The sequence below is a fragment of the Raphanus sativus genome, chromosome 1, assembly GCF_000801105.2.
Source record: "Raphanus sativus cultivar WK10039 chromosome 1, ASM80110v3, whole genome shotgun sequence".
NCBI classification, from domain to species: domain Eukaryota; kingdom Viridiplantae; phylum Streptophyta; class Magnoliopsida; order Brassicales; family Brassicaceae; genus Raphanus; species Raphanus sativus.
Genome location: NC_079511.1, coordinates 3,998,565 through 4,008,961, shown reverse-complemented (window position 1 = coordinate 4,008,961; position 10,397 = coordinate 3,998,565). Strand labels below are relative to the sequence as shown.

General features: G+C 34.3%; 2 protein-coding genes across 2 annotated transcripts; one reads left to right on the top strand and one right to left on the bottom strand.

The window, feature by feature from the left end:
* Positions 1-1,527: 1,527 nt before the first annotated feature.
* LOC108811894 (uncharacterized) lies at positions 1,528-6,083 on the bottom strand. The gene is made up of 4 exons (XM_018584002.2): positions 5,939-6,083; positions 4,818-5,717; positions 4,234-4,719; positions 1,528-1,947 (listed from the first exon to the last, which is right to left on the bottom strand). The coding sequence occupies exons 2-4, from the start codon at positions 5,633-5,635 to the stop codon at positions 1,698-1,700; spliced, it is 1,554 nt and encodes a 517-aa protein (XP_018439504.1). The 5' UTR covers positions 5,636-5,717; positions 5,939-6,083; the 3' UTR covers positions 1,528-1,697.
* Positions 6,084-9,428: 3,345 nt separating this feature from the next.
* On the top strand, positions 9,429-10,326 carry LOC130499933 (cell division control protein 6 homolog). The gene is made up of 3 exons (XM_056994484.1): positions 9,429-9,743; positions 9,876-9,960; positions 10,046-10,326. The coding sequence occupies exons 1-3, from the start codon at positions 9,576-9,578 to the stop codon at positions 10,141-10,143; spliced, it is 351 nt and encodes a 116-aa protein (XP_056850464.1). The 5' UTR covers positions 9,429-9,575; the 3' UTR covers positions 10,144-10,326.
* The last annotated feature ends 71 nt before the right edge of the window (positions 10,327-10,397 follow it).

Here is a 10,397-nt window from a genome sequence, read left to right as displayed (position 1 = left end):
AAATATATTTTCAGATAATTAGATTGGAAAATTTTTGTATATTATAAATCTGATTCAGATATATAGTTTCTCATAATAATATAATGGATTTCCAATTTTTCTTAATAACATAAATCCATTACTTTATTTTCTTTTTAATATAATGTTATACATGTTTCCAAACAACATTATATTCTTTTTTTATTGTTATCGATGTTTTCAAACAATTTATAAAAATACTTCAGTTTTATTAATATAGATAGTTGATATTAAATTTTTAAAAAGTTGGTGATATTAAAATGTCAGCAGACGGCATATAATATATATTCTATTAAAATAAAAACATGACATATTAATAAATGTTATATCCAACTATATATTTTATTTATTTAATGAATTATTTTGTCAAATTAAATTAATATTAAATATAAATATGATTACAAAAAAAAATCAAATATAAAAATTAAAATTTTCAAAAAAAAATAAAACGAAAATATATCCGCCCTTTAAAAGGGCGGGTCATAATCTAGTAATGAGATTATAAGAAGGTAAAGATAACGAATTCACGTGAGGAGAAATAGATCTGCGTGTATCCCGAAGCTCCTTATGGAGACTACACACAAAGTCCTAAAATAAAGAGGATAGCTGATAATGAGAGTTAAATAAAAGGAAGAGAGACGTGTCCCTCTTTTGGGGGGGTTCACATTACAGTTTTTGGGAGTTTTCTCTCATGATCCAATGTGTTGTAGGAGATCTAATGAAACGTGGGAATGGGATCGTGTAAAGGTTTTTGGGTTTTTACAAAATCTACACATGCTTTCCTGACTCCAACCTCTTTTGTTGCTTCTAGTGCATTTGATAACTTTCCAATCAACAATTAGCAAAGATTACTATACTCTTTATGTTTCACAATATAAAATGTTATGTCTAATAGCACAAATATTATACTCCCTCCATTTCTATATATAAGTTTTGAAAACTTTATTTTGTTTCATAATATAAGTTGTTTTCAAAATTCAATGCAAAAATAATTAATATAATAAAGTAATATTTAAATAAAAAGTTAAAGATAAAGTTAGAAGTGTTATTTGTGATTGGTTCTTTTCTCTTTTTAAGTAATAAATGTTAAAGCTATAAATATATATTTCTATATTTGTGTTTTTAAGTAAAATTACTTACAATTAGAAACAGATGGAGTATAAAACATCATTAAAGTATATATTAAAATAACAACTAGTTATAAAAAAAAGACTATAGAATATAATTTGTTGAACACTTTTTTTTTGTTGAAACACTTTCTAACAAAGTTAAATTAGTTTTAAAATCTCAAAACATTTTATCATTAACTTTCTAACATCATATATAATATAAAACAGAAGAAGTAATTACTATGCATACAATTAGACGAATTTCACTGTCAAAGTACATGGACACATTATAAACTTTCAACGAGAAAATAATCGTCTTTCTGGACTGTGTAAAGTAGATGAGAAACTGACAGACGCATGGTTTGTTCACGTAAAAGAACAAGTCCGTGACACCATGGAATAGTCCAAGTACATTTTTTTAAAAAAGTAAAAACAAAACTTTTGAAATATGTGCGTATATATAAACAAAAGTCTTGTTTGTTTTACAGAACAAAAAGTTGCCACATGACATGAATTGTACTAAAAAGAAACACACTGTACACTTGGACAATTGTTATCACTCTTTTATCTTTAGGTTGTGTTCTGTTGTGGTGGAGCGTCGAGAGGGAAACACGTCTCATCACCACCCGTGTTCCAAAGGAAATGTGCATAGTTTGCAGAGTAAAATGAGTTTGTTGGATCAGCAGAGATTGCTTCCAAGAACGTCTCCTCTGCCCTCCACAAATCGTTCCTCGCCTTCCACAAGAACGTCGCGTATTTACTCAACGCCTCGGCGTCAGCTGGCTCTGCTTTTGCCGCTCTCTTGAAATACTTCTCCGCTCTGTTTTCAGATAACAAAAGAAAAGAGAAGAAGAAGCCACGTTAGAACGAGACAAATATCCAACACAATTGTGGTTTTGTTAGTATAGATAAGATATGAAGTTGAATAAGGCCAAAGAGGTAAGTGGTATAGCGTATGTGAATTGGGTTCTGGTTAAATGTGGACAGATGCATCAAATGAAAATTGTCTAAAATGGAACCTACATTGAATTATAGTCATGGCTAAAATGTCAAAGTACATGTCTGGAGACACTATCACCAAAATATCTATAGGTTTTAAATGGTATTTGACCTACTCGATTGCAAATTCACATTTTAGCGAATTATTACCTAATACTATTTGCTTTATACAACCAGATGCAGAAACATGGGGTCCTTTATAGTGGATGAATGAATAATGTAACAGAGATATGAATAACAACATGTGAGGGCAAAACTTGTTACAAAACCTTTTTGGTCTTAGGTTTAAATATTTTGGTTTTGGGAGAATTAATCCACCACATACTCCACTATCAAGTATCAACCAAGCTTTTTTTTTCTTTATATGTTGGGAACCCAAACCAAAAAGACTCGAAGCTAAAAGACAAAAAAACTTTGGAAAAGAAAACAAGATTGCATCATTTTTAATTTATTCTCTAATTTATTCTGAAAATGGAGATGTAGATTTTTATCTACTAGTTGTCTTGTATCTCTTAAGTGGCAAAGAAAGAACTGGTTCACTCATTTTTTAAGCCTATCCGATTGGTCCTTAAGGTGATTTGATTATGACAATCACTTAACCAATATCTAACACTTAACTTTAAATATCAACTTGCAGCCTAACTTAAGTCCTAAACCAAATCTAAATTCTCTAATCATAGGATCTAACGTATAACAAAATCAAAGATAATATACTTTAAATAGCATCTATCTTATTAAAGCTGAAGTACAATTTCGGTGTGTTTGGATACTTGGATAAGAGTTTTTTAAAACAATTGGTGTGTTTGGAAACATGTATTGTAGTCTTTAAAAATAATAATTTTGTTTGGAAACAAAGATAATAGTATTAAACAGAAAAATTAATGGGCTTAAATCATTAAGTCCATTATAAAAGAATGTTGTCAATATATATAAGAAAAATACAATACAAAGCCCAATTTGAAATACTAACTCAAATTATGGTTTTTATATTTCATATTAAGTTTTTAAAATATAATATATGTAATTATTTATATGATGATATGTATTAAATACTATTAATTATATGATTACTTATATGATGGTACATACAAAATACGATTAATTATATGATGAAATTATATGATATATAATAATGACTAAGGATGGGTTTTCAGACATCCATACGGGTTTGGTTCTGATTGGTTTGCGTTTCGGGTTTTCGAGGTCAAAGATTTCAGTCCTATTAGGATGTTTCTAAATTTTTGTTTGAGTTTGATTCGGATCTTTGCGGGTTTAGTTTGGGTTTGGATAACCTATTTAAATTATTTTTAAAGTTTTAAATCACTATATATTTTAAATTTCTCAAAATCTATAAATAAAGTAATATATTACCTATAAATTTAAATAACATATGTCAGAATACCTAAGCTTAACATATCAATTGGGTTGATTTAAAATTTTGGATACGGAATCAATAATTATTTTAAGTATTTTTGGTGATTTGAGTATACTTTAACTATTTCAGATATTTATTTTTGATTATCTATATATATTTTCAAGTATTTTAAACCAATTTAAAATTGTCATTCTTGATGTTTTATATACGTTAAATATAAAAATAATTAATATATAAGTATATAAATCTATTTTTAGATAAATTCAGGTACACGAATATTTCGGTTCGGATCCGATTCGGTTCTCTAACTAACAAAATTTTGAATAATTCGAATATTTAATCAATTTATGTTCATGTTTGGTACTATATTTACGGATTGGTATCAGTTCTGTTTCTCAGATTCATTTTTCAAACCCTAATAATTACATGAAAAAAATATCATATTTTTAAAAATATACATCCGCAGAGGTGCAGAGATCAAAGTCTATAATCATTTATTTTAACAATAAGCCAAATAATTGAAAAGCGAATAAAACAAAACTAGAGAAATACATAGTTTATCAGAAACACTCTATGTGTCGAATTTATTAAAAAGAAAATATTAAAAGAAATAAATTCAATAATTACAAACAAATAATATATTTTATAAAAGTGAAAAATAATATCCGCGCTTTCGAAGCGCGGGTCAAAATAGCATGATCAATTATAATACGATGGTAAGATGTTAATTACCTGTCGTAATCATGTATGATTAGGTAGAGAAACTGGGCGTAATTAGCAAGAAGGAGAACGTTATCAGGCTGCTGAGACAGACCCGTCTGGTAGAGAAGCTCCGTCTTGAAGTAATCCATTGACTCTTCCGCTTCTACTCGTGCCTCCACTGGAGCAACCATCTGCTTCATCGTGTCGTGATCCAAAGCTTCCATCTTCTCCGTCTCTTCCAAGATCGAGTTCCACAGCCTAGTCTCTTCCTGCCCCGACACGGATACCTCTGAATCCGCGGTCGTTGAGCCGAGAGATGACGACGAGAACTGAGATGGTGTTCTGAACTGATCAGAACCATCTCCTTCTGTTCCGCTCTGCACCGGCGGCAAGTTGTTACCACCGTTTCCTCCGCCGACAAAAGATGTCTTCCCGTTGGGAGAAGAAACAGAGAACGTCTTGATCATATCGGAGTCGAACTTCTCCTGTGACTCACTTATCTCCGTAGTGTCAAACCTAGATCAGAGGTCATTAGCTCAACTACGGAAAAAGATCATGGCTACTTTTCTTCGAGTGACCGTTGGGACGAAACTAATATTAAAATATAAACAAACCTGAAAGAGACGGTGGCGGTTGGAGGCGTTGCGGCTAAAGCGGAGTTGCTTCCAATAGAATAAACCGTGAAGTTTGCGAGAAGGATCATAACAGAGACCATAAGAGTAGGAGTCGCGGAGAAAACTTGCTGGAACAGCCACACAAACGACGCATGCATCTCTTTTCTGACGCGGAGGAGGATCCCTTGGAGATCTTCGAAGAGGAGAAGCTCTCTCATGTGCAGCGTGAAGCTCTGCAGCTCGCGGATCATAAACACCATAGAGGAGAAGGCTCGTTTCACGGAGCAGCAAGCCGATTCTCCGACTCGGTTGATGATAAGTCCTTCTTCCTCCATCCGTAGCTTTCTTTTAATGATGCGGAGGGAGATAGGGAGGTCGACGCTGTTCGCTTTCCTCTCGATGGAAGACATTTGCACCATCTCGGGCCACGGGGGTTCCACCGAACTGGATGATGATCTGTCGAGGAGGCCGAAACTGTTTGTCGTCGTCGTCTCTGTTTCGTTGTCCTCTTGGAACTTGAGAGTGAGCTCTTGCATCTTTTTGGAGAACTCTTCCTCGGAGAAAGGGTCGACGCTTCCGGTGAAGGCTCTGCGAATGAGCTGAGTTTTGGTCGGTCTTGATGATTTCAAGAGCTCGCAGGAGGACTTGGAGTGGCGGAGGAGATTCGTGGAAGAAGAAGAAGAGCCGAAGAGACTCTGGCTCTGTCCGAAGCTTCGTCGTCTTGAAGGAGAAGAAATGGCGGAGGAAACTAGGGTTTGAGAATGATGAACAGCCACCAAGTGGTTGAAGGTTGAGGTCGTTGCTACTTTCACGCCCATTATTGTTTACTTGGCAAGAAAGTGAAAAAAAAACAGAGCAGAAGAAGAAGCTTGAGGCTAGTTTCGTCTTCCACACGCTTTCCTGCAAAATCAAATGATGAAATCAAAGTAAATAACGAGGTTATTAAATCCATGCAAATTTCACGAGAATGAATCATTACAATCCCCATGAGAAACGGATCTAAGAGAAAAAGCACAAGAAACAATGAAGCTTCGATTTCATCTAAACACATAAACTTCTGTGCAGCTTATTGAGAGAGAGAGAGAGAGAGATAGAGAGAGAGGAAGAGAGAAGAGACTCACTTTTACAAACTTTTGTGCAGATAATCCTGAAGTGGGAACACGAGGAGACAGACGCTTCACTTATGAAGGAGCTTGGTCTTATTATATACAAACGCAAATACTAAGATTTATCAAAGACTGGGAAAAAAATATCGCGCATGTGAAAAAGAGTTAGCGTAGAATAGTCAATAGAGGAGTACCGGAGAAACCGGTAACAAGTCTAATAATGTAGTGACGTGGCAGTCGTTACGGAGGAATAAGTGAGCGGAAACCGGGGAGTTTTCTCTAGATCTGACGGTTGTAAAAATTCACCACTTGATCGTGCGGTTCTTCTCTTTTTCTGACAAATATGGAAAATGGAACGTAATTTACATTAGACGACATATAAAGTTACACGTGTAGTTACAGTGACATATTTAAAAAACAATATATATATATATATATATATATTAGGAGTGTGAAAATAACAGCCTGGCACTAAGGTAGGCAAAGAAGTGGGGTCCTCGTGTCCATGTCATCTGGTAACGACTTTTTATTTATTACTCCCTCCGTTTCATATTAAGTGTCGTTTTAGAGAATTTTTTTCGTTGCAAAATAAGTGTCGTTTTAGAGTTTCAATGCAAAATTTATTAACTTTATTCTCCGTTCTATTTTTCTATTGGTTGAATTATATCGGTAATGATGTTTTTATATTGAAAATATGCAAAATTAAATGCTTTTTTAATCCGTGTGCACAAGTCTAAAACGACACTTATAATGAAACAGAGGAAGTATTAAGGTAAAGTTTATTGCGTCTAAACTCGTGTTTCCGATCCATGTTTAATGTAGTAACTTTTAATTTTTATTTATAAATTCATAAATGTCGAATATCAGAGTTAGTAAACATGTCAATAGGATTGTTCTAAAAACGCATCTCATACAATGCATTGAACGAGAGATTTAACAAGCCCAAAGTCAAATAGTAACCTTGAAGAATGGCAATAATATAGGCTTTAGTCATGTGGTAATTCACACCATAATAAGTTATCATCACCACAGTGCTAAGCAAAGTAAAAGTACTATAATGTTTAGTTAGCCAAGGTTCAATTAGATCGTCTTAGCGGAGTGTGTGTGTTTTTATTCTTTCTTGTTATGTGTAGTAAATTCTGAAAATAAAAATTTAGTTTACCGTCTTGTTGAATTTTCATGAACACTGCTTAAATGCTCAAATATGATTATAATAGTGCAGGCAAAACATTTAAGAAAAATCTGTCTATCAATACGAGTAAGTAAATCACATTCACGTCCAACTGTGTCATTTATCACCTGATTTCGCTGTCAAGCCTGCTATACAGTTCCATAAGATCTATATATATATACATCGTTGGCAAAAGGATACTTCTTCTTTTCTTGCAGAGTATTAAGTATACCTACAATTTTCGCATATTGCAGAACAATCATTTGACTGCAACTTATCTATATTACTATATATGTGGTAGTAGGGAAACAACTAGCGTGCATTCGATACGTGCATGCATGCAAAACGATATGATTAGCTTAAGAATATAAATGACATTGTTAAAAAGGTTAAATATTAAAAAACCTTTGATATTAAAACAAAATAGTTTTTGTTGGGACGTAGCAATTAAAGGGAGAGGGTAAGGAAGCGACGGTGGAGAATCAAAGAGAAGTGACCGGAGAGTGGTGCTAGGTAGAAGCTAAGCACCAAGTTGACGGAAGTTGACGTCGTTAGAGAAAGCAACGTCCAAAGAGAGTAAAGATGCTCAAAAAGAATTTGACGGTACGTCGGCTGCTTATATCTTCTATATTAACGGTTGATACTTATTGTTTTTTTTTTGTTGGACTCATCTCCAAGATCTGTATATTTAATTAGTTTATGTCCTTGTCGATGTGCTTCTATCGAATCATGTTTATTTATATGACTCCCTTTAGCTTATTAAATATGATTAAATGTACATATGTACTCCCATATATTATTTCCTTTTTCCTTCCAGAATTCCTCTGTCTTTCTTTTGGTTTACATTTGCAGATCCAACACGTAATAAAGTTTATGCGCCTAGTCTAACACACAAAAGTTTCCCATTTATTTATTAAGTGGAATTAATAGCTTTATGGGCGATTCGACAATTAGCAATGGAGTTGTGAGACAACTGCAAGATTCAAACGCTACATGTCCAAAATGTAAGAAGGTAAATAAAACAAATAGAAGATGATAAAAGGAACCATGTGATAGTCAAAGACTTGTTCATTGATTGCACTTAATGTCGCAACAAATGTGATATGGGTATGGTCTTGATACTTTTTTGATACTCAAGGTCTCGATACTTCTCTTCGCAGAGAATCAATCAACCAATTAGAAATGTGCAAATGATCGACATCACACGACCCTGTGATAGTACGTGCGTTACAAATCGCTGCTTGGTTGTTTCTAATAGTGGAAAACGAATATAAGTTTACGTAATGGCTCTTGATACAATGCTATGGCCAAATGATCGTAACTTGTCGAAAGAGAGAGCCAGAGAGAGACTGGCAGAAGGAGCGATACGGCAAATGCCAATCTCATTTCTCTTATCTTCTTTCAAGTTTTTTTAATTCATTTTGACAAAAAAGATATTTTAATTGTTTTGATTTTAAATTATTATTGTTTTGGTACATATACGATAATATAATATCAGCGATACCTTGGACGTTTTTCTCCCCAAATAAAGTTTTTGAAGGAGATATATAGAAATAAAATAAAATATCTTAGACCACTTTGGTTCTTTGTCTGATTCTCAGCGTCGTTTATCGAACTGAACACAAGTTAAATACAAAGGTCTTGAAGTTTTTAAGGAAAAAAAAACATGCACATGAAGCACTGCATATCACCTGATCACTAATTAATATAGTTAATCAAGTTTTGTTTATGTGTGGTAATATGTTAAAAACAAGTAATAGACATGTTTAGTGCATTTTGTGGAAGAGTATCAGCACAAAAGACTATTGTTGGTGTTGGGACTGTTCGAACTAAGAGGTATATAAAGTCATTCTAGATGCCAATAAAGTATATTTGGGTAGTGGAGTAAGAGTTTTAGTTAGGAGAAGCAAGGCTCTGTCTAGGTAAATAGTGCATAAAATGTGTGTAGTTTGAGCACTAGGGAGTATATGATCTTATCTTTGTGTGTATACACATCATGTTGTATACGTAAATGACTGAACTATGTACTAATTGCAGTTGCCCATTTCAGATTCATAACCATCCATCATGATTTGAACCTGGACACAGAAAAAGTTGAATATAGCCAAGAAGCTCAAATGAAAAAGGATCAATCAATTATTTATGAAAAAAGAACATTAACCAAAGGCGGTGGTGTCTGATTTTCCTGAGCCCATAGTTAGTTATAATGGGCCATATTGGCATGCGATATTCGATTAAACGACTGCTCCGAATATGGGCCCAATCGTAAGCCCATATAAAAGTGCCGCGAAGCTGGGAGATTTCAAAACGGCATGAGAGAACAAAGAGCGCGCGGGATGCGAAAACGTATGTTCGCGGTTAGCGTTTTACCTCTACTAAAAAAAATTTAACCACACTTCCAAAAGGATGATTCGTAATACGATTGGATCTTAGACCATTCATCCTTTAAGCGAAATTGCCGTATTCGTGGCCTAACGAACGATGCCTACCATCGCCGGATCGGAGAAATCGAAGAGCATCGAGACTCCTCGGAAGAGAAAGCTGAGATCGGAGGAAGCCAATCACTTGTCCAAGGACACAACCCCTACGCCGAAGAAACTGAAATCTCGTCGACGAATTGCTGTTTCAAATCTCAGAACGCCAGAAAAGGTAAAACTATTTAAATTCACTCGTCTGCATCAGATCATTTTCCTTGATGATAAAGTGTCCGTAACAGTTGGATTTTAGTTTCTCTATGGATTCGGATGAATATCAATCCTAATTGGCTATATCTATTTACAGGAAGTTAAGAAAGACTCTAATGAAAACTTGGCAGTGGATAACTTATCCGATTGTTTAGACTCTGAATCTAACTGGAACCCTCGAGGTAAACTTGAATCATTAGATTCTTCAATAGTCTACTTTTATTTTTGTTGTAAGGTCTTATGTTAATCATATACTATGCTATATAGATGAGGAGCAAATGAGAGCTGTGAAAGAGGCATTGCATGTATCTAAAACACCGTCGACAATTGTTTGCCGTGAAGATGAACAGAGACGCATTTTCTAGTTTGTGAAAGGCTGCTTAGATCAGCAGAAGGCTGGGAGTTTGTACATTTGCGGCTGTCCTGGGACTGGGAAGTCACTGTCCGTGGAGAAAGTTGTACAACAAGTTGGTGATTGGTCGAAGCAGGTAGCAGTTTTTGTAGTTTATAACATACAACTTAAAATTTGTTAGTAAGGTGCTGTTCGTTTGCTCATCTGGGTGATCCATCTGGGTGAAGATACAAGTTGATGTTCGTTTTGTACATTAAAATGCTACAT

Coding starts and splice junctions, on each gene's coding strand:
- LOC108811894 (XM_018584002.2), bottom strand. CDS start 5,635: ATGGGCGTGAAAGTAGCAACGACCTCAACCTTCAACCACTTGGTGGCT. Junction 4,720..4,817: donor ACCGCCACCGTCTCTTTCAG/GTTTGTTTATAT, acceptor CCTCTGATCTAG/GTTTGACACTACGGAGATAA. Junction 1,948..4,233: donor ATCATACATGATTACGACAG/GTAATTAACATC, acceptor ATCTGAAAACAG/AGCGGAGAAGTATTTCAAGA.
- LOC130499933 (XM_056994484.1), top strand. CDS start 9,576: ATGCCTACCATCGCCGGATCGGAGAAATCGAAGAGCATCGAGACTCCT. Junction 9,744..9,875: donor ATCTCAGAACGCCAGAAAAG/GTAAAACTATTT, acceptor ATCTATTTACAG/GAAGTTAAGAAAGACTCTAA. Junction 9,961..10,045: donor ATCTAACTGGAACCCTCGAG/GTAAACTTGAAT, acceptor TATGCTATATAG/ATGAGGAGCAAATGAGAGCT.